Source organism: Chaetodon auriga, chromosome 14 (assembly GCF_051107435.1).
Source record: "Chaetodon auriga isolate fChaAug3 chromosome 14, fChaAug3.hap1, whole genome shotgun sequence".
Classification (NCBI taxonomy): domain Eukaryota; kingdom Metazoa; phylum Chordata; class Actinopteri; order Chaetodontiformes; family Chaetodontidae; genus Chaetodon; species Chaetodon auriga.
In genome coordinates, this window is record NC_135087.1 from 8,618,856 (window position 1) to 8,639,891 (window position 21,036).

The following is a 21,036-nucleotide window of genomic DNA, read 5'->3' on the forward strand; positions in this document are numbered from 1 at the left end:
TGGAATAGTTAGCTTAAAGTAAAGAATAAACAATTGAAATAATTAGCCAAATGAATTGATAAATGTTTAGCATGTTAAAAGTAATGGATAAAATGTTGATATAGTTAGCCAGATTCATTGATAAATGGTCAACGAGCTACAAATTATGGACGAATAGTTGTAATAGTTAGTTAAAAACAATGGATGAATTATTGAAAAAATTAGCCAAATTAAGTGATAAATGGTCAGCATGTTAAAAGTAATGGATAAATAATTGGGACAGTTAGCTAAAAATAATGGATAAATGAGTTAAATAATTAGCCAAATTAATTGATAAATTGTTTGCATGTTAACAGGAAAGGATAAAAGGTTGAAATAGTTAGCCAAATTAATTGATAAATGGTTAGCGAGCTAAAACTAATGGATAAATAGTTTGAATAGTTAGCTAAAAATAATTACTATATGATTGAAATAATTAGCCAAATTAATACATAAATGGTTAGCATGTTACATGTAACATAAAAGGTTGAAATACTCCAAATTAATTGATAGTTAATTAATTTGGCTGTATAATATAGTAATGGATTAATGGTTGAAAGAGATCTAAAAGTAATGAATACACAACTGCAACTAAAAACTTAAAGTAAATAGTTGAAGTGTTCCACTTGCCCTTGATGCTGTCCTCCACACACAAAACCTGTTACTGGAAGGTTTCAGACTTTTATTGTGATCCATTTGAAAAAAGGTTTTACAAAAGGTAACATTCAATTTTTACACCAATTCTTAAAAAAAAAAAAAAAAAATCACTTAAAATAAGGGTTTGATGCAACAAATTCAGTTAACTAAGTAATGGCTTCTATAAACAATGTGAAAATAAGATAATATACATGTAAATGAATGCTACAAACATGAGGACAAACTGAGGAAGGGATTACATTAATTAAATTTAAAAAAAAAAAAAAAAAAGACAATGGCATGATTGTTTTCCTTTCAACTTGAGTGACATCTGGCCAGAATTACCAACAGAGCAGTTATTGCAAAACTTTTCCCACATCATCTGGTGTCCAACTGGAATGTTCGATGACAAAAACACCCTCAAGGGCTCGCTGATTAGTTGCATCCGTTTCTTGGTTTTCGTCATATGGCAAAACTGGTGCACGTTCTCCTCCTGTAGCCACGAGCAGCTGACAATGACAATGAAGAGCCCTGCAGGAATTCAGAGGTAACCACTCTACACCTTAAAATCTATGATCACCGCGTGGCTTCGATTTAGACGACACCCAGATCGGCAGAGAGACACAGAAAACAGAAATACAATGTGAATTTACAAAGAAAATATGCAAAAAGAAAGAAACTATTTAAAAAAAAGAAAGTGTTTTGACGTGGACAAGCACAGCGGACGGTGTGCTCGTGAGGACAGATGAGACATTCTGTTCAGGCTGACCAGGCGCTGGAAGAAGTTGCCCTTTCTCAGAGCAGCTTGCACCTATTTTCCCCCCCTCGAGGCGGAAACACCAACCTCAGATCAGTTAACAGCGGCACTGTCGTCCTACTCTGACCACCAGCCGAACCTCCCGCTCTGCTGGAAGCACCACAGCACGACATGAGCGTCACAGTCCTGTTGGCTATCAATGATTGGGCGACAGCTGCTGCAGGTTTCTAAAAGGAAAAGCTTGAAATTTGAGAAATCTGCTTACAGTCTTGCCGAGAGCCAGATGAGAACATGGATAACAATCAGACGTCTGTACGCTAAGCATGAAGCTATCGCCAGCAGCCTTAGCTTAGCATGAACAGTGAAAACAGATGGAAACTGCTAGCCTGGCTTTGTCCAAAGGTAACAAAATGCACCTAGCAGCACCGATAAAGCTCATTACATTTATGCAAGCTGATGAACTGGACTATTTCTTGGGTGGGAGCAGAAACTTCCTGGAGTCTCCACTGGTTTCCTGGCAAAATGTCTGGAATATAACTCCCAGTAAAACCATGAACCGTCAACTGGCAGCTTCAAATCAGTTCTCATCCAACTCTTGACGAGAGAGCGAAAGCCAAATTTCAGAAATTGCTGAACTATCCCTTTAAAAACAGAAGTGTTCATTTATGGCGGCAGCGGTGCAACAGCTGGGCGAGCGTGCTGCGCTGCTTCAAATAGACCGCTCGCTTCTGTCAGAGCGCTCGTTCCAAAAAAGGGTTCACTACTTCCTTTTCTCTCTTTCACAAACTCCTCGTCATCATCATCATCATCATCATCATCATTTCACAAACACATTTATCTCCATTACAATTACATCATCTGCAAAGCTTAAAAAACACATGCACCTCCAGCATTTTATACAAGAGTATGATACAAAATAAGGCATTTCTTTGTGTTGAGTATTCATGTTGTGTGTTGAGTGTTAATACGTGTTTTCTTGTGTGTGTGTGTGGGGATGTGTGTGTGTGTGTTTACGCGTGTACAAAGCGACCACATTTTAATGTTATTTTTTTTGCCCGCCTATAAAAAGACTGCAAAAAACAAACATAAAGTCATGATAATTCTTACTTAAAATATATATATTTGTCATATATATTTACGTATATATTCATATGTAAAAAACAAACAAACAAACAAACAAAAAAAAGGTAAGAGGGAAAGAGAAAAGCCCAAGAGGTCCCTGTGATAGGCCAGTTCTATAAAAACCACCTCACCCCATTCACCCCCTCATTCCATGACCTCACCGGGCGCCACCGTGACCAGCTGTAAAGGGATCTCCTGATTGCCTACGAGGTCGTGGGTGGTGGCGGTCTGGAGGATGAGCGTGGTTCCATCGGTGGTGATGACGGCGTCGGTGGTGGGCGGGGACGTGGAGGGAACGCCTTTTTTATTCTGGTGAGTCTTTATGTGCTTGGCCAGGTGGTCGCTCCGCATGAACCTCTTGGAGCACTCTGTGCACACAAACTTCTTCTCTCCTGCGAGAAACAAACAAACAACAACACGCGCCATTTAATACTGACTGACACCTGAGCCGCACCAATCAAACAGCATTATGGGTATTAATGTATATTTGGCAAACACTTCACGACAAACTGCATTACAAGGTTTCAGTCCTCTCATGGATAGATGAGGACTTTTTGGTTCTTTGACGTCAGAGCCTCCACAGGTCTCACATCCTGGCTGCATGTACGCAAATATATTTGGCAAAAAGAACATTTTCCTCTGCGTCTGTGCCTCCTGCTCACATGCAAACAGCATTTTAGGTCCCTAAAACTGGGATTTTAAAAAGGACTTCTAGAGGGTTTGTAACACATTTGGGAAACAGCTGTTAAATGTACTAAATATGAAATCTTCCTCAAAAATCTTTTTTTTTTGTTTTTTTTTAAATCAGACTACACACAGAACATTAAAGGGTCTGTTCACCCAAATTACAGAAACCACGGAGGTTTCTGCCACTGTAGATCGCTTTGGTGGAATTTCAAAGTCTTGAAACAACCGTCTCTTTCTTTCTACATCCACTCGACAGAATAACAGATGGATGTAATTTCAATCGTGGAGCTGCTTCACCAAAGAAAAAGTCTCAATGAAAACAGAAATACTGGGAGTGAGAATATGTTTTTTAGGTTTGGGTGCACCGATCTCTGTCAACACACACCAACATGTGTCCAACACAATAACGAAAGACTAAAAACAGATTATGATAACGTCTAGACTGAATTTTCATGATGTGCTGTGGCACAGCTAAAGACAGAAAGCCAAGTTTGGGGACACTGATCAATAGGCCTATTGACAGATGACACTATCATTCATGTTTTCACAGCTCAGTGCACATGAATTCACACGCTGTGCAGAGTGATGCAGGCGATGCAGAGTGATGAACGCGTACTGTAGGTGACTCAGTGTTTCTTCATACTTCACTGACAAATCTTACAGTTTATCCATAAGAAATCCAAATCAGAGATGATCTGAGCCAAAAACTGCCCTAAAATTTCTTATCAAATCTGAGGAACAGCTAAAAAAAAAAAGAGTATTACGTGCAGCCACTTCCAGTTTACTTAGTTTACGTCCCTGAGGGGACATTTGTCTTGCAGCCAGATGGAACACAAAACTACTAAAGTTCCTCTAAATGATCAATAGCATTCTGGTAACTTCCTGTTAATCAACCAGTCATTTAATCAATCTCCTCTTTTCAGCACCAAATCAAATTATTTTAATCAATACCTCTAATGCTGCCTGGATAATTATAGAACTATTACAGGCTCCCGAGCCCGTATTCATCTCCTTTGAGGTGATCGCTGTTAGCTGTTTGCTCTTTGGCAGCTAATGCCTGCAACTTCTCATTTTCTCACTTTCAAGATGATATTTAACACCTCGGATCACTCAGCATTGTATAACCAGAAAGAACAGCGTGGACAGCTTAAGACAAACCAAGGACAGAAAAATATTTTGGTATCTGTTACGCTTTAACTGCAAAGTGTGCACACCGGGAATACGCAGGAACTTTGCTGTCACTCCTTCAACATGAATGCTGGTTATTCGTTTACCACTTGAATGAGCTTGTTTGCTTCATATTCAGATTACCATACAATAAAACTGGTTGTAAAAGCTGAAATACTGCAGGTCTGCATGCTCAGGGGTGATCTGAAGTGTCTCACCTGTGTGTGTCCTCCTGTGTCTCTGCAGCTCGTCGCTCCTGGTGAACCTCTTCCCGCAGAACATCCAGTTGCAGACGAAGGGTCTCTCCCCGCTGTGCCAGCGCAGGTGAGCTCGGAGGTGAGACGTCTTCCCGTAAACCTTCCCGCAGCCGGCGATGTGGCAGATGTGCTGCTTCTTCTTCCCCATGCCCGAACCTCTGTGAAAGGCAGAGAAATTTAAAAATGAGCAGAGAACACAGATTGCCGTGTGGATGATCGCTTGCTTTTTCATTTTTTATTTTATAACACAAGAATCGAACTAAAAGAAAACAAAGGCTGCAAACACAAACAAAAAAAGCTAAAACAACAACAACCATGAATTTAAGTCTCTGATAGCCACTGATAAAGGATCAGCCGACGCATTTGCATTTCTGATTTGCCTAAATATGCACACAACTAAAGATTTCCATAAAAATTTGAATATTAACGCCACGTGAACAGGATTTAAAACCAGTTTAGCAACTGAAATAAAGAAACATAAAGGTGTTTGCAACAGATAATTCCCAGTTTCACAGGAGCTCTACAAACAGTAAACAGGCGATAAAAGAGAAGCTGATGTTAGGTTTGGAGTACAGCTGTTTCCACATCTGGCTGTCGTAACCGTCTCACTGGAAGGTGTCACTGAAAGAGGTTTTATGGTCGTATCAAAACTGGCTGTAGCTGCAAAAATCTGTTATATAATATCGCCGTAGTGTAATTATGATGTTTACTAAAGTTTATGACACCATTGTGTTTGTCTGAATTGATTTTTTATCTTTTCTGATGAATAAATGGGACTTTAACACCACCTCCTGGGACGTGTCATGTGAGTGTTTCCAGACACCCACCTTCCTCCAGACTCCTTGCAGTTGGGGCAGGTGCAGGCTACTCTGCGGAGCCTCTTGCCCTCCCCGCTCGGCGTCTCCGCATCCTCGTCTCCCATCTGAACGCGCAGGTTGTTCAGGTCGCTGGGGTTCAGCGTGGAGTCCCCGCTCAGCTGCCACTCCTCAGAGTCTGGCTCTTCTTTTATCTGGATACCTGAAGAAGAAGAAGAAGAAGAAGGAGGAGGAGGAAAGGCAGATTTAGGATCCCTTGAAGCGAATTAACATGAGAAATTTAAGATGTGCTCATAAAAAAGAAGAACTGTGTGTGAGGATGTAGAGGATGTGCAGGCGTCTCATACCAGCTGGGCTGTTTGTATCCTCCCCTTGTGTGTACTGGACTCCAGATTGTGTTACAGAGTTCACTGTGACTGTCTGGAGGTTGGGCAGGCTGACCTGGCCTGTCTGGCCCAGAGGCAGGGTCTGGACTGGTGCTAAGGTCAGCTGCTGGGCCTGCCCCTGCCCCTGGGGCAACTGGAGTCCCTGGAGTGACTGCACACCCTGAACCTACAGAGACAGATGGGATACATGTTAGAAATCAAAGGCTCCTTCATAAACGCAGCTGCTTTGAACCATGGGGAAACGTTCTGCACACTCCTGGTAGGTCACCTGGAAGGTCTGCCACTGGATCTGTCCTGTAGCGGTGACGGTTTGGGCCTGGATGAGGAAGGTCCCCGGGTTGACCAGCTGCACACTCTGTAGAGTCTGACCAGCTGCTGCATTCAGGTCCTGACCCTGAGCCACCTGGGCCTGACTGTCCCCAGACAGCTGCAGAATGGGCTGCGAGATAGTGGTGGCATTGGAAGATGAGACCTGCAGAGTAAGGAAATGGCCAAAATAAATTACAATTACACATAAAGGCTGAGGATGCAGCATTTCATTATATTCCTGTGTGGGAGGGTCCTGGTTTAACAGCGCAGTGGATAGTCAGAGCAAGCTAGAGCATTTCCTCATAGGCCGAGAACGAATTTGTGGTAGTTGACCTGTTCGGTGCGCAGGGCCGAACACTTGACAGCTGGTTGCACAACAGCATTACATTCACCACATGACATCTGATCATAGGAGAATTTTTCCCACAATCCATAAGACTGCACGTGAATGCCTCATTCTGAGTCTGCACTTTCAATTCTAGTCACACAGTTTACATGCAGGGCAACAAGACAGACACACCGATAGCTTCAATAAGCAAAGGTCATAGTGATGACAGATGAACAGTGCTCTCTGTTGTGGCCTTAAAGTACTGGTTCCCATTCTGTTTGACTTGTGACACCATAAATCAAACTACCGCATACTTAATACCCCTAATACTACAGCTGGGTATCGTTTGAAATTTTTAGATATCTGAGTTTTGATACCAAAATAATAATTTTTTGATACTTTCTCTGAATATTCTCGGGCTTTTTCTACACTTCACATTCGTAAATGTTAAATGCTGTCTACACTTAAGTAGTTGTACAAGAACTCAGCATAAAATTGACAAAATTTTGATTTCAACTGGAAAATATCTTTTAGATGCCTGGAGAGAGCAAAGGGTCAAGCATCTTACAAAGAAATCAAAATCATTTTGTGACATTTCTTTCCAGCTTAAAGCTTCAAATCTTGTGACCCATCAGATTGATCTTGGGACCGTCCTGACCCCAGGCAGGGACCCCCTGCCTTAAAGCAAACAGACCTGACACATGCACGGCATGGCATTAAAGACACACGCTCTGACCTGGATTTGCTGCAGATGATTGTGGGAGTTGAAGCTGGCCGAGGAGGAGGGGTCGGACACGCCTGCAGACACAGCGGTTGCTTGGGTCAGAACCCCAGTGCCATCAATGGTCTCGGGAAGATGGGAGGAGTTGGAGGAGGTGGTGGTTGGCACGTAGAGTTCTTGGTTGCCACCGGCGTTGCTCACCGTCACCAGCGGCTGTTTGGCGCCAGCGTCCTGACTCTGACCCTCCAGCGTTTGACTGCTCATGATCAGCTGACCTTCGGGTGTTACCCCCGTTGCGATTGGGACCGTCTGCGCTCCGGTCAGCCCGAGAGACTCCAGATCCAAACTGTTTATAGGGACGAACGTGATGTTGCTGGGCAGCCCTACGGGTACTGTACTGGTGTACGCTGACCCCCCAGCCAGCGGGACGCCTTGGATTGACTGTACTTGCCCCGCCTGCGTCAGGAGGTCTGTCGCTGCCGTCGTGGCACAGCTTATTCCGATGCTGGCGTGGCTGCCATCTTGGAGGAGCTGGATCTGCCCTGTGCCATCATCCAATCCCTGTGTTTGGAACCCTGCAAGTGTCCCATCTGCATTTTGTATTTGGGGGATGACCTGAAAGGCGGAGTGACAGCTTTGAGCGAGATCATCGCTGGAACAGAACAGCTGCTGTATCTCAAACCTGTTTCTGTCTCTGTTTACCTGATACTGGATGCCTGACACTCCATTGGCTGTGGCCTCATTCCCAGATGCTGTAACATAAATGGGCTGGCTAGGAAGACTCCCAATAGGAAGCACGTACTGCCCGTTGGATGTGACAATCCCCGAGTTTGGAATGTGAACGACTCCCTGGTCTTCCTTCCCAGCGGAGACGGGAGTTAACACCTCCCATCTGTCTGAACCCGTCAACTGAATGGCTGACATATCTGTAGTCTGGGAGTAAAATTAAAACTCGGGTTAATGAGGGCAGATCACACTTCAACAACAGGGTCCATCTCAGCTTTTGATCAGATCACAGGAGAGGGGAAGCAGCCAGGCTATTGTCTGGAAATCAGTTATGGATTGTGTTGTTAAATCAAACCCAGAGTGAATCATAGGCAGTGGGGGGGGGTCATGTAGGATCTGAGCTGAAGCAAAGGATGGACGATAAAACAGCCACAAGCTACATGCAACCACCAACACACCAGAGTGGAGAGAGCAGGCTCAGAACCGGCCGAGAGCAGGGTGTGGGGGATGGGTGGCTATTACAACACAATTGAACGCTACTGTTTGATTATGGACGCCATTCCTACAGTATTCTAACACCCCGACATCCTCCCAGCCTAAGGTACACCGGCTATCTTCCAGCGAGCCGACCCAAGTGACTGACTTCAGTGTCCTACCCACTATGGGCGGGTTTTACAGGGGTAAAGTGGGTGGCCGTTATTGAGGGGAACACAGGAAGTGTACGGCTTTCACCCCATGCCATCAAATTTTAAAACGTGTGAACTTCATGCTCTCAAAAACACAACCAGCAATCGAAAGCAAGCGAGAAAGACGAGCTAGAAAATGTCGGATACCTGTGTTTCCGCTGCGCCGCCGGCTTGCAGAAACTCGCTTTGACTGCTGTCCACGTCCGCGGACGCCATTTCTCCTTGTTTCAGAGGCTGCTCTGGCGCTAGCAGGGAGAGAGGGGGAAACTCAGCAAAACTCTGTAATCTTCAACTCCTGCCTGCCAGAAAAGCCCGCAAAGCATCCCCACTCTCCAGTCCAAAAGGAGCTGACTGCGAAATTCAACTTTGCAGCGGAGATTCTGAGGCAATTTCGGCCCAGAAAGACTGTTTACTTTGTCAACTCCGTGGCTAGGTAGCTAGCTCTGTTAGCTAACCATATCTAGCTAGTTAGCAGTAGAGCAAAAGATAAAAAGACGCAGCTCGCTTCGCTGTAGGTTGCACAAACTCACCGATTAGTTGCACGCTTCGATGCGCTAAATGTTTACGTACCAGTCATAGCGTGAATGGTAGTAACCGGGAGGATTATCTGATCAACTAAACTCCAAACATGATTATTTTATCAAAGGCGGGCTAGTGTTGATCGGTGAATTCGGGTCGATTTTTTTCTATTTTGATTGACGGTGCGGGAAACACAAAAAGGTGGGACTAACAAGCTTGACCGTCGAATTTGCATCACATTACAGGACGTCCCGCCCTTCTTCTCTAAGCCGATTGGCTAAGCGCTTGATTCGGTCGACGTCAGTGGCTAATATGGCTGTCAATCTTTTTTCATAGTACGTGTGTTTCCTGTTTGTTGTTGAGGGAGACTAGAGATGGAATGCAGTTAAATTCTCGACAGAGACGCTTGAAAAACAGCGGCGTTTGTGTCGAAGTTATACAATTTATTTCATCCTTGTAACGTCAAATCAAATTACATGTTCTAAATCTTGGTAGTCGTTGCGATGCAGCGTGTTTTCTTTCCGCCTCAACACTAATAGACGCGCGACGAGAGTTAGTTTTTAAAGTTTTGTTTGCTTCATGTCCTCCATTACAACAACCAGTCACTTATAAAAAACAAGTTACTGTCCTTCAGTCCCAGTTTATTTCGTGTCCCAGTTGCCACAAAATTACTAATAAAATTATTTGTAAACTCTCATAAACGTATCAGGAAACAAGTTTGTTTGATTAAATCACAGTCCTCAGCAGATGGAGTTGTCATGTAAGTCCAGACGCTCAAATTTCTTTTTATTTGTGAGCATTTTGGACTCTGATGAAAAGCTGAGATTTAAAGTTCATTCTCACCTTGAAAACAAACACAAGACTAAAATATAAAACTATCTATTAATACTATTTAAAACAACTCTTGAGTTTCAACTTACCTGACAAGTCTGTAAAATGTTCAGAAAAAGTACATTTCCAGAAAGCAATAATTAAAATTCGGTTAAATGAACATTTAATGAGGGTAAGGAAATTAACTGCCAAACTGAAACACTTTAATCACATTCCTTTCTGGCTTTAGCATTTACAGATTGCAGATTTGGTGATCACTTGACAGCTGTCTTGTTTTTTTTACTTGAAGTGTGTTAATGCCTCATTTAAAGACAAATAGAGTTGTCAGTGTATTAAGTGGTTGTACTTCACACGGTCCAGGATCCATGAGGAAAAAGCAGAACTACACAAAGCAGTGACAGGTTTACCTCCTTTTATTGACACATGCACATTGATGAGGATAACATTTACTGTAATCTGGCTCCCTTGAGCCTGCAGAATTTCTACCTTAGTCCACAATCTGGCAAGATGTTTAGTGAAGGGATTTGTTATGTATTCTTGAAAATATAGACATCCACACCGTGGAGGCAGCGAGGAGAGATGATCCGGAGAGCATTGTCTCGTTCAGCAGGGTGGAGTTCGTAATGTGAAGAGTCTTTCTTTTTTTTGTCTTTTTTTGTCTTTTTTTAAACCCGCCCAAGCTAAGTCAATAAAAGCAGTGTGTATAACAACGTTCTCAATTCAGGTGTCAGATCAGGCACTGTCAGGGATGCCTGCTTTGTTCTTTCTGAAATAATATCACCCCCTCAGAATACAGCACAGCGCAGGCCTGAAGTGTAACACAGAGTGATGGCTTTCATTGTCTCTTACTGGTAAACACAGCACCAGTCAAACATTTATAGACACTGTACACCGAAGCTTCACTGGGTAGGTCTCTGGTGTTGACTTTAATATGATAAGCATGAAATAAGAAAGTTTAATTAGTAACACAGCATAAAGGAACTGAGAAAAAAGTCCAAAAGCTCATTTAAGATCTCCTTTACTTAATGAATACTGATTAGGAACCAGTCACGGATAACATGCTGTTTACTGCTCTCACTCATGGCGGCGCTGTTTTGTGCAATAGGAGCTGTTTAACAAATCGAGCACACCTGTCTAATGAAGCACTAATTATGGCGTGTCATTACGATATGAGAGCTTGCCAGTTAATCATCAGTCATCACGACGGTAATTATCAACTAATGACAGAAAGCCAAGCTGTTATTACTGAGAAGAATCAAAGACTGTGCTAAAGGTTGAAATTGGGTCTTAAATGATCAAAAGGCATCCAGAATAGAGAAGAAAATCAGATCAAAAAATGATGCATATGATACACATGGACATTATCAGCATCAGGTAGAAACAATATGCAGTTTGTGTTCTGTTAGTTTCATATTCAGATATTTTCTGTAAAATTGGTCATGATGTATTTCTCAGTTCGTCCTTGAGACCGTGAAAGCAACATAAGTGTTTTAAAAAATGCTTGACTGGTGCAGTGCTGCGAATGAAAATTTGCTCAAAATATTACAGGGAGGAATGCATGCTGTTCTTGTACAGAAACATTATTACATAGAGTCATTTAAATAGACTCTGGTCCAGAACTGGGAGGCAGGTTGAGTAAACACCTTTGGTCAGCAAGGCTGTGAGTTGATCCTCTGAATTCAAGAGAAATATGAAAACCAGCAGACAGTGTCGCTCTTTGGGGCCTGACTAAACTGTATTGTGAGTTCTTCTTCTTGTGATTGTGTGCTCTCACGGCTTCTTTTTAGGTGCATTGGGTGTGTTAAATTTGAAAAAGATAATGTCTCCGTCCTCCACGATGTAGTTCCTGCCCTGTTGCCTGTATTTCCCGGCAGCCTGTGAAAGAGAGAGTGAAATCAAAGAGGTTTTTTTCGAGGACATTATTGGCAGACGTTCAACAATGCGTCAGTTCAAGCCCATAATTTGAGTGTATAAAAACACACACCTTGACTGCACTTTCACTTCCTTCCTCCTTGAAGTCACTGAACTTCATCACCTCGGCCATGATGAAGCCTTTTTCAAAGTCGGTGTGGATCTTTCCTGCAGCTTGAGGAGCCTTGGTGCCTTTCTGTTGGAGCAAAACACAACAATTCAAAAGCATAACTGAAGATATGTTAACATAAAACTGGAGGGCATTTCTTAAATGTTCATATCGCTCTGCATTACACTTCCCTCCAAATGAGTAAGATTATTAAGATCCCAGAAAGAGAGAAAACACATCATGATACAATGACATAATTATCTGTACTACTGCAATATTCCCATTTAATAACAATTTACAACAAAAAATACAAAATGTAAGCTTTGTTTTAACACAATTACTAGCATTTTTTAGAATATCTCTTCTGCTTTAAACAACACAGGATTTTTAAATAAAATCTTTAGGATCTATGAAGACGTGATGCTAAAGGACACGAGGTAATAATGACCTTTAAAGAAAAGCTTTTCACAACCGCAGCACTTACCCTGACGGTCCACGCTCGCACCTCATCTGGTCCCGCTGTGAAGAAGTACTCCAGCTGCAGTGCTGCATAGCCGGTCTTTATTATTTTGGTCAGAACACTAGAAACACACAGAGAATGCATGACGGAGCATTTCAAGCAAAAAAAAAAAAGCATCTTTGAAAGGCGCATTCAGCGATTTAAGTCAAACGGCAGACATTCAATCACTGTCAGGTGACTCAAAGGCCTTTTCTACTGCAGACATTTGTCCTGACAGGAGAAACACAGGAGTAATTAATAACGTCTACAGTGGCATTTCGTTGTGGCAGGGCGCTGGCATTGTGCATATTGCTCACTGGCATGGCACACTGGAACATAGCCACCATTAATGTTATTAGATACAGCTGTGGCTTTCCAGGTAGTGTGATAAGCCAAAATGTGTGCTGTAAAAAAGGCTTATTGACTCATTTGTTTGACTCAAATGATGACATTTACTTGTAAACATGCTCACAGCCTTCCCATTAGAAGTCATTCAATAACCTGTTAGTCTCTGTTCCACTTTGACCGAGAGTCTGATGCGAACTTATTCGACTTAGCATGAGTGCCAGTATAAAGTACCGAGGAATAAAGCAGAGCTGTGCGATATGACGATGTATATTATGTGATGTATAGAAAAAAAGTCTCTCTATTAGTATTATCCTCTGTCATTTATTCATTGTGTCGCAAATCATGCAATATTTTTCAGCATTTGGACGATGCTTTGCATTAAATCTGCACGAAGGCAACACAAACATGGAGGACAGTGAACGCCACAGAACAGAGTAATTCCACACAAGATGAGGACACCGAGCAGCCGAGACTAAATGAGGATCTTGTGTCTAAATGAGTCATATGGCACAGCCCTAGTATAAAGGACATTTTTCACCAATATAAACTAAACAATTAATTATGAAATCATTGAGTCAACGTGTAGAATAATGGTTAGCTGCAGCACTAAGTAGGTGCTAAACCGCTTCACAACCTGATCACTGACATTCTTGTGTGTTCATGTCCCACCTCTGTGTCTTCTGTTCCTCGCAGTACTTGTCCCGCTCGCCCTCCTCCATGTCCAGCAGTTTAGACTCGATAGCTCCACTCACAGGGATCACCAGAGAACCGGGGTCATGAGCGTCTATCCACTCCTTGATTTTCACCAGCCTGAGAAAAGCAGGCAGCAGGATGAGTCATTCTGAGTCTAAGAGTAGCAACATACTTTCACAAAAATGTGAGAGACGTGCACTGAAGGGAAACTTACCACTTGTTCTTTTTTCTGATGTAATCTTTCTCTGAGAGATTAACCAGGTAGATCATGGGCTTGGACGTCAGAAACAGGTATTTGTTCAACACCTCAATCTGTGGAGAAAGTTTAAAAAGGTACAAATCCTATTTATTTCTCAGTTCACTGAATTTCATACTGATAATGTCTATCTTATTCCAGAGAACCAATCAGACTACTCATCAGGAAAACAGGTGACAACCACAGTGAAAGCACGGTTTGGTTTTGTCCACAATCCACTATATTGACATTACATTGTACCCATTTAAACACACACACATACATACATCATTACCTCTTTGTCGTTCCAGTCATGGCAAAATCTGACGTGTTTCTTCTCATCAACGATCCATTTCCTTATTTTCAGCATGATGTCCTGAAGGAGGAAGCAGCAGCATCATGTATACAGACTGATTACAATCTCCTTTATCCCCCCAGCAGTGACAAATAGTGAGCCAAATGTGAAACAGGACGACGGCTGCATAGCGCACGCACAAAAACACTTTACTTACATATTCAGGCTTGAGTTTTTTGTCACCTCCTCTGACAGCAGTTTTCTCCAGTTTGTCGATGAGTGGGGCGATCATTTCCTCATCCTTTAGCCGCAGCTCCTCGTGGATGATCTCAATGTCCCTCACTGGGTCAACATTACCCTCCACGTGGATAATATCCTCATCATCAAACGCACCTATAGGACACAAGCACTCACAGATGTAGTCAGCCTGTTACAGATATTCACACATTCTGATATCTGAGTCATCGTGATATTCCAGGTGAATTGAACCCATTTTTAAAAGAAGTGTTATTCAAAAACCCACAAACAGTTCAGTCATAATTTATGACCATGCATGTGACATCTATATTTTTTTGCTTATATATCAAAAATTGACAAAATTGTGTTTAAATCAGGAACCAGCATATCTGACAACAAGTAAGGCCTTGTTTCCCTTTAAGACACGTAATAATGGCTCTCAACTTGCCCTCGAACACCTGTCCAGTCTACTCAGTTGTTACTACAAGGCAGCTGCAGGCAATTCAAATGACAACTCACGAGTCATGTGGAAGATGCCATCACAGGCACTGATGTGGGAGAGAAAGGCATTTCCAAGTCCCTGTCCTGAGTGAGCTCCCTTCACCAGACCAGCAATGTCCACGACGTTTAGAAAAGCTGGGACCTTACTAAAGAGCCAAAACAGCCACACCAGGAGTCAGTGAGACAGACATCCATGGATGATGGAAAAAATTAGAGCATGCTGTCATAACACACACCTGGCTGGTTTGTGGTATTGGCAGAGGAAATCAAAGCGCTCGTCCGGGACAGGTACCCTGCTCTCATTTGGGTCAATTGTGCAGAATGGGAAGTTCTCTGCAGCAGCTTGGCTTTTGGTCAGCACATTGAAAAAGGTGGATTTCCTGCGGTGGACAGTAGTCAAGAGCGTGTCAACAGCAGAGTCCAACATATGTTCATGCACTCACACAGTAACATTAACATGTACTCACCCGACATTAGGTAATCCCACAATTCCAATTTTCAGAGAGGTTCCAAATCGTCCAATCAATGGAGGAGGCTTTGGGGCTTCTCCCTTTTTTGGGGGCATCTGCGAGAGTTACAACAAGTTGGTTACACCATGACCCCATGTCAAAGTATTTCCCCAACGCCAGGCTTATCTGTCAATACCCCAGTCCAACTAAAAGTTAGGTTTGGGCATTTTTCACCAAGTGGCTCCATCCTATTAAGCTAGCTCCACCGAAAACGTGCACAGGCAGCTCCACTCATATGCTCATTCAAAAACAGCATGCTAACGTTAGCTAGTGTTTAACTGTAACCACTCCTAGCTACCTGTTAGCCGACATATCTGACTGCACAGATACTACAGTCTGCATTTTCTCGCCATAACAAATAGCCAGAAATCTGTTTATCGGAGAAACCTTCTCTTTTAGTACCTTTAAGTCTTTTATTAGCCTACAGTCTACGTGGTGTTCACTCTGGTATCTGTTCACACCAGCCGCTCCGGTGGAAAGACAAGTTAGAGAGCAAGGCGGAAGTGTTTTGACGTGAGGCCTCTGTGATTGGTTGGAGAAAGAGCTACGACGGCACGTCAGAGACGTAATAACTGACAGACGGCTTTATATTAAGTTTTTAAGTTAATCGTTTTTCACTGTGATAAATTTGTTGACTTCTTAGGCTGTAATGTATGTGAATAAACAAGTATATATTTTTTGGCTAATTAGTAGTTAACTTTACTACCTGGCTTTCGGCGGTAAATCGTCGCCAGAGGTCGCCTTTTTATACGATGCGTTCATGAACATGCATACAACCAGCAAACCGGCCAATAAACCACATGATTTAACAGTGTTCGAATTTAGCATTTCAGAATTAAAGTGTATTCTTAACCTTGGAAACCGTAGACGACAAAACAATGTCACCAGATGGTCCAAGTAGTGGCCGTTCTGGAGCTTTTCATCTCATCACATGTTCTTCCTCGGTAAATGAGTTGACCAACGCTCATAGACAAGCAATATAAATGTTGAAATGCCACTTTTTCTGAGCACTTCACTGATTTCTCATCTATGCTGGCTTTATAGTCAAGGTTTTGAGTGCATTCTTAACTGTAGAAAGAGCAGTTAACAAAATAATCTCACGTGGCATTAAAATTGTGCTAATACGCAGTAATTGCTTCATATTATAGGTTTGAATTCAATTACAAAGTATTGAAACAGAAATCTGACTGTTACTACAAACAAAACGTTAATCTTTGCACAAAAATTGTCCAAATGCGGCCAATTCATGACACTTTCATATAGTTGTCCTTCGTGACATTAACATAGCATTTCAGACAGTTTTTGGCCAGCCTGAAGGTACTCATCTGTCAGTTATGTATCTGACTTGTGCAGTTTTTTCTGAATTTACTAACCTTACACAACCAATTGTTTGATATGTTCAGAATAGAATGCATTAGCAAACCTCAATATGTGATGCATTTCTATATCACATTCATCGAACGAGGGTGCAGGTAGGAATCCCAAGCAGTCCTGCCACTGAAGCCATGTGCAATGAGACCACTGGCGTCAACCACACTGTCACAAAACCACAGAGCAAGAGACCCAGGTAGTTTTTTTTTTTTTATTGCTTATATACAACCAAAAAGTATGTTCCACCAGAAAAAGACAAAATTAAAAAGAAGCACGGCATTTAAAATATTCAAAGAACAAACTAGGATCTTGACAGTTTAAGAAACCAACTACGTACAAACAACAAAATGAGAAATTGTAAATTTAACTGCCACAGAAAAGTCTGTCGAGCAAAGCATAGACAAGCCAGCCCTTAATTACCACCAGCAGATAGATTGTGTCCTCAATACCTGTTTCTTAGCTGTAACTGGGATACCCAAAAATGACTTCAAATTTCAATGAAAGTGAAGGGAAAAATTTGGCAGGGAACAAATGCAGATGTGGAGAATTGCCTAATGTCCACTTGAACACATTTTTTGCCATTCAAGATTTTTGGCAAAACACTCAATTCATAATTCTTCCGACAAATTTGGTTTTTATACACACATCATAACCAGTCAAAAAACATAAAAAGACAAAAATCCGGGCAATAATGCTGAATCTGTCGCAAACTCTTCTCTCGCTGCTCAGTAGTGACCTGTGAAAAAAATTACAGGGGAAGAGATTAAGAGTCAGACTCGACTTAAATCAATGAGATCATCAGCGCACTTGTAAAATGTTAAGTCTTTGTAGATGATCTAAACTGTTCTAGTGACAAAGCACGCATGCAGGTTACATAAATATCTTCATTTCATATGAACTGTGGATGAGTCAATATTCTCATGGCCTAATGACAGAAACATGGTAGAAACATACGTGGCGAGTAGGACCGTGAGCGGGATCGGGAGCGGTAGCCTCTACTATAATAAGGAGACGGAGATCTGCGCCTAAAGGGGAAAAGACAAAACCACCATGTCACACACGGTTACGATCACACAATGAACTACAGTAAAATGTAAAAGTATTCTTACAACAGTCAAGTAATCTCAACACTAACCAGCAGACTACTCAATTCTGAAAACTAATCAACAGTCTCACCCCTAACAGTCATCAAGGGAGATACTGGTCTAAACATGGGACAGGAAAAAGAACCCTCACCTGTATGATCTGTATTCTCTGTCATCGTAGCGATCATAATCACGATCATAGCCTCTGTCGTAGCCCCTATCGTAGCCTCTGTCGTAGCCCCTGTCATAGTCTCTTGAGTTGCGGCGCGATGAACCACCACCGCTGCCACCTCCACCACCGCCTCCGCCGCCACCACCACTGTGAAAACAAAAAACAGAAAAGTTTAGTGACACAGTGGAAGATACAACACACACACACAGTAGTTTACAGACAATATCTCTGCCGTAAATCTAAGATGCGTGGGTTGATAAAAACTCACTATGTGGGTCGTCCCATGTAGATTCCAGGGGTGGGAGTATGGGCTCGTTTTGTAATGGAGAAATCGACTCGTATCCTCCGCCCATCAAGCTCCATTCCGTTAGCACGCTCCTTAGCCTAAAACCCACAACAACACTGTTAGAAATGTACTTTTTATGTCAGATAATGAAATAGATGCAGTGAGTCTAATTTATTACTGACACTTTAGATAAACACCCTTTCACACAGGGTATACTTTTCAAACTCGACATATACGGTAAAGTGTCAACATCAAGAAATTTTAAAAGTCATATATCTGTCTTATCTTCCTTACCTCCTTAGAGTCCTCAGAGTTTTCAAAGTAGACGAAGGCAAAGCCTCTTGAGCGACGAGACTGCTGATCATACACGATGTTGACGTCACTCAAAGGTCCATACTTAGAGAAGACCTCCCTGAGATCCCTCTCAGTGGTGTACAAACTCAGTCCAAACACACCCAGACAGCTGTTGGGGTCTGGGTTAGCCTGTGAGTGTAAAGAGAGGATTGTGTGTGTTAAAATAGTGTTAAAATACTGAGTAAATGATCTGCCACATTCATGCAAAAAATCCTGCTACTGTGACAGTTGAAGGAATGTGGGCACTTCCAGATTTTGATGGAAGTTAAATAGGAATAGCATTTTTTTAAGATATCAAATTCCTGAAGACTAGACACCATTAACGACTATTAATCACAATCTTATCAAACCTCGAAGTCAACATGAAATCCCAAACCAAGCAAGTAGAAGCAGCACAAAAATACATACCCTGTTGCCAATGTGCCTGCGACGATTCGACATGGGGGATCGGCTATGGCTCCTTCTCCTGTGCCAACTACGAGATCTGCTCTTGGAGCGGCGCCGGTGGGAGCGGGAACGAGAACGGGAGTAGTGTCTGCGTGAACTTCGATGGGAACGGGATCTGAGGATAGACATAAGAGAGAGCATTTAGTAAAGTGGGAAGATCCTACAATGGAGCCAGTGGCCTTATTGTAGGCAAAGTACGCCCATCAAGACCAATATGGTAGGCTGAAAAAGAAAGCCTCAACACTCTCGCACTGAAAAGGACCACAGCCCTCCTGACGGGGTCGCTCGGGACGTGTTGCCTATGAGAGACAAAACAAATGCAATGAAAGAGGACCAGCCTTACCTGGATTTGGACCTGGATCGAGAACGAGATCTGGACCTGGAATGGTGGGAGCTCTCTCTGGAGCGTGCTGGCGAGCGGCTGGTGGACGTCGCCGAGCCCCGAGGGGAGGCGCTCCTCGAGCCAGGCTGCGAGTCCTGGACAGACCAGACACTGAGGTAAGAAACACTCTAAAGCCAAGTGTGTGCCAAACAAGAACAAAAGGCCAGGAGGTGACTGCGCTTGCCCTCTATGTGCCCCTTTCAGAAAGAGTTCATCACAGTTTGGAGTTTAACAAGTTTGACACTGAATATTTAAGAATTGGATTGGATGAAGTCACACATTGCAACAAATATTTGAAGTAGAAATTACTTTAGCTGAAAAACAGATCGCACAATAAAGGTATGTAGGGATTGAACAATCTGATACAGAGAGGAAAAAAATCGTGCATGCTTAAGAGAAAGAAACAGGATGAAACAGAGTAATAACATAGAAGGCTGTTAAGAAATTACTCATACCCTGGTAAACTTCTGACCTTAACTTCATAACTTCTTTAACTTCATTACTTCAAAACAACCCTTCATTTCTTCTTTCTTCTGTTTGACATTATGACTTCTTTTTCCTCCTCTTCCCCCATTTACCATCTGCCATTACAACACTAGTAGTGGGGACAGATCTTGACCGCTTCTTTTCAGCATCCAATACATTAGCATGCATCAACACCATCAGCTTCAAATATTAACAACTTCACATCTGAAACGTCTTCCGCCTTTTTCTTTCTTCCAACCTCAACCTTAACAAAGAACAAACAAGGGTGATAAGGCATGTTGGTTTCTGTAAGAACCAAAAAGGTACACAGAAAAACAGTAAAACCAAGAAAACAACATCGATTAACTGTATACACGTTTGTTAGCTTGATACGGTCTTGATTGGCCCTAAACTAGTATGCCACAACGTTATACCGATATGATGAAAAATCAAATAAATCGGCTAGTTGTCAATATATTAAGCAGTAAAGTAGCCAATATTTCAATAGTTCACGTTATGTAAACGCTAACAGATTAGCGACAGAATGAGAGCAGCATGGTCGGGCGGCGGCAACATCTCATTTCCTTTGTAGGCCGCATGGTTTAAGTTAGCTAAGGTTACGAGTATCGTTGTTTAGCTATCTCACATTTAACTACGATACACTGACCTAGCTAAATATTCTTCAGGTTACTCACACAACGCTACGACTATCTTTATGTAGGGCAGACTTATTTGGCTAGATTTCTAAATGCATTTTCTTTAGGCGGCCTGCAAACGCAGTAAACCACTAAATTAGCATGGTAACGTTAGCTTTCTTAACGTCTTTCCAACGGTTCTTTTGTAATATTTCTAATCACAACTCACCTGCTCCCTGAATTCTTTCTCGTTGTCGCTCATATTATCGTATCTAGACAGCAGATGAGGAAAAACGTTGGTTGTACGCTGCCTCTAACGACGGTTTCTACCCAATTGTATGCTGAATTGGACGTTACCGCAACGCAAACCGGTTTAAGCTGAACTTCTTCTTCTTCTTCTTCAAGCGTTAATGGCGGCCGGCAACCCGGTTTATACGTGCATTACTGCCACCTACTGGACCGGAGTGTGGAGCGGTCGCTTGAAGGACAAAGTGCAATGTGTTTTGAGTGGCTGCTGCTCATATAACAATGTATCAA

General features: G+C 42.4%; 3 protein-coding genes across 6 annotated transcripts; all 3 read right to left on the reverse strand.

The window, feature by feature from the left end:
* Positions 1 to 681: 681 nt before the first annotated feature.
* Positions 682 to 9,299, reverse strand: LOC143331985 (transcription factor Sp3-like). 2 transcript variants are annotated; one of them, XM_076749174.1, is made up of 9 exons: positions 9,186 to 9,299; positions 8,763 to 8,860; positions 7,906 to 8,136; positions 7,219 to 7,818; positions 6,114 to 6,317; positions 5,807 to 6,011; positions 5,472 to 5,661; positions 4,606 to 4,802; positions 682 to 2,925 (listed from the first exon to the last, which is right to left on the reverse strand). In XM_076749174.1, the coding sequence occupies exons 1-9, from the start codon at positions 9,190 to 9,192 to the stop codon at positions 2,678 to 2,680; spliced, it is 1,980 nt and encodes a 659-aa protein (XP_076605289.1). In that variant the 5' UTR covers positions 9,193 to 9,299; the 3' UTR covers positions 682 to 2,677. The 2 variants fall into 2 exon arrangements, with proteins under 2 accessions (XP_076605289.1, XP_076605290.1); XM_076749175.1 differs by having other exon boundaries at positions 9,146 to 9,278.
* Positions 9,300 to 10,362: 1,063 nt separating this feature from the next.
* On the reverse strand, positions 10,363 to 15,786 carry LOC143331943 (obg-like ATPase 1). The gene is made up of 11 exons (XM_076749111.1): positions 15,705 to 15,786; positions 15,261 to 15,358; positions 15,030 to 15,173; positions 14,812 to 14,939; positions 14,273 to 14,448; positions 14,056 to 14,136; positions 13,740 to 13,837; positions 13,502 to 13,642; positions 12,470 to 12,566; positions 11,950 to 12,072; positions 10,363 to 11,840 (listed from the first exon to the last, which is right to left on the reverse strand). Exons 2-11 carry the CDS (start codon positions 15,356 to 15,358, stop codon positions 11,736 to 11,738), a joined length of 1,191 nt encoding a protein of 396 aa, XP_076605226.1. The 5' UTR covers positions 15,705 to 15,786; the 3' UTR covers positions 10,363 to 11,735.
* A 1,103-nt stretch (positions 15,787 to 16,889) lies between these two features.
* LOC143331493 (transformer-2 protein homolog beta-like) lies at positions 16,890 to 20,886 on the reverse strand. 3 transcript variants are annotated; one of them, XM_076748411.1, is made up of 9 exons: positions 20,729 to 20,886; positions 20,088 to 20,129; positions 19,361 to 19,494; positions 18,979 to 19,132; positions 18,511 to 18,699; positions 18,199 to 18,314; positions 17,910 to 18,077; positions 17,628 to 17,698; positions 16,890 to 17,409 (listed from the first exon to the last, which is right to left on the reverse strand). In XM_076748411.1, the coding sequence occupies exons 1-9, from the start codon at positions 20,759 to 20,761 to the stop codon at positions 17,399 to 17,401; spliced, it is 918 nt and encodes a 305-aa protein (XP_076604526.1). In that variant the 5' UTR covers positions 20,762 to 20,886; the 3' UTR covers positions 16,890 to 17,398. The 3 variants fall into 3 exon arrangements, with proteins under 3 accessions (XP_076604526.1, XP_076604524.1, XP_076604525.1); XM_076748409.1 differs by lacking the exon at positions 20,088 to 20,129; XM_076748410.1 differs by lacking the exons at positions 20,088 to 20,129; positions 20,729 to 20,886 and adding an exon at positions 19,855 to 20,069.
* Positions 20,887 to 21,036: the final 150 nt, after the last annotated feature.

Excerpts from the sequence above, each read along its gene's own strand:
- LOC143331985 (XM_076749174.1), bottom strand. Across the intron at positions 7,819-7,905 it reads TGTCAGGCATCCAGTATCAG|GTCATCCCCCAAATACAAAA; the intron begins GTAAACAGAGAC and ends TCCGCCTTTCAG. Across the intron at positions 5,662-5,806 it reads GGATACAAACAGCCCAGCTG|GTATCCAGATAAAAGAAGAG; the intron begins GTATGAGACGCC and ends CTTCTTCTTCAG.
- LOC143331943 (XM_076749111.1), bottom strand. The coding sequence starts at position 15,358 with ATGCCCCCAAAAAAGGGAGAAGCCCCAAAGCCTCCTCCATTGATTGGA. Across the intron at positions 13,643-13,739 it reads ATCAGAAAAAAGAACAAGTG|GCTGGTGAAAATCAAGGAGT; the intron begins GTAAGTTTCCCT and ends TGCTTTTCTCAG. Across the intron at positions 11,841-11,949 it reads GAAGTGAAAGTGCAGTCAAG|GCTGCCGGGAAATACAGGCA; the intron begins GTGTGTGTTTTT and ends TCTCTTTCACAG.
- LOC143331493 (XM_076748411.1), bottom strand. The coding sequence starts at position 20,761 with ATGAGCGACAACGAGAAAGAATTCAGGGAGCAG. Across the intron at positions 19,133-19,360 it reads CGATCCAGGTCCAAATCCAG|ATCCCGTTCCCATCGAAGTT; the intron begins GTAAGGCTGGTC and ends GTCTATCCTCAG. Across the intron at positions 17,699-17,909 it reads AGAGAATACAGATCATACAG|GCGCAGATCTCCGTCTCCTT; the intron begins GTGAGGGTTCTT and ends TTTCCCCTTTAG.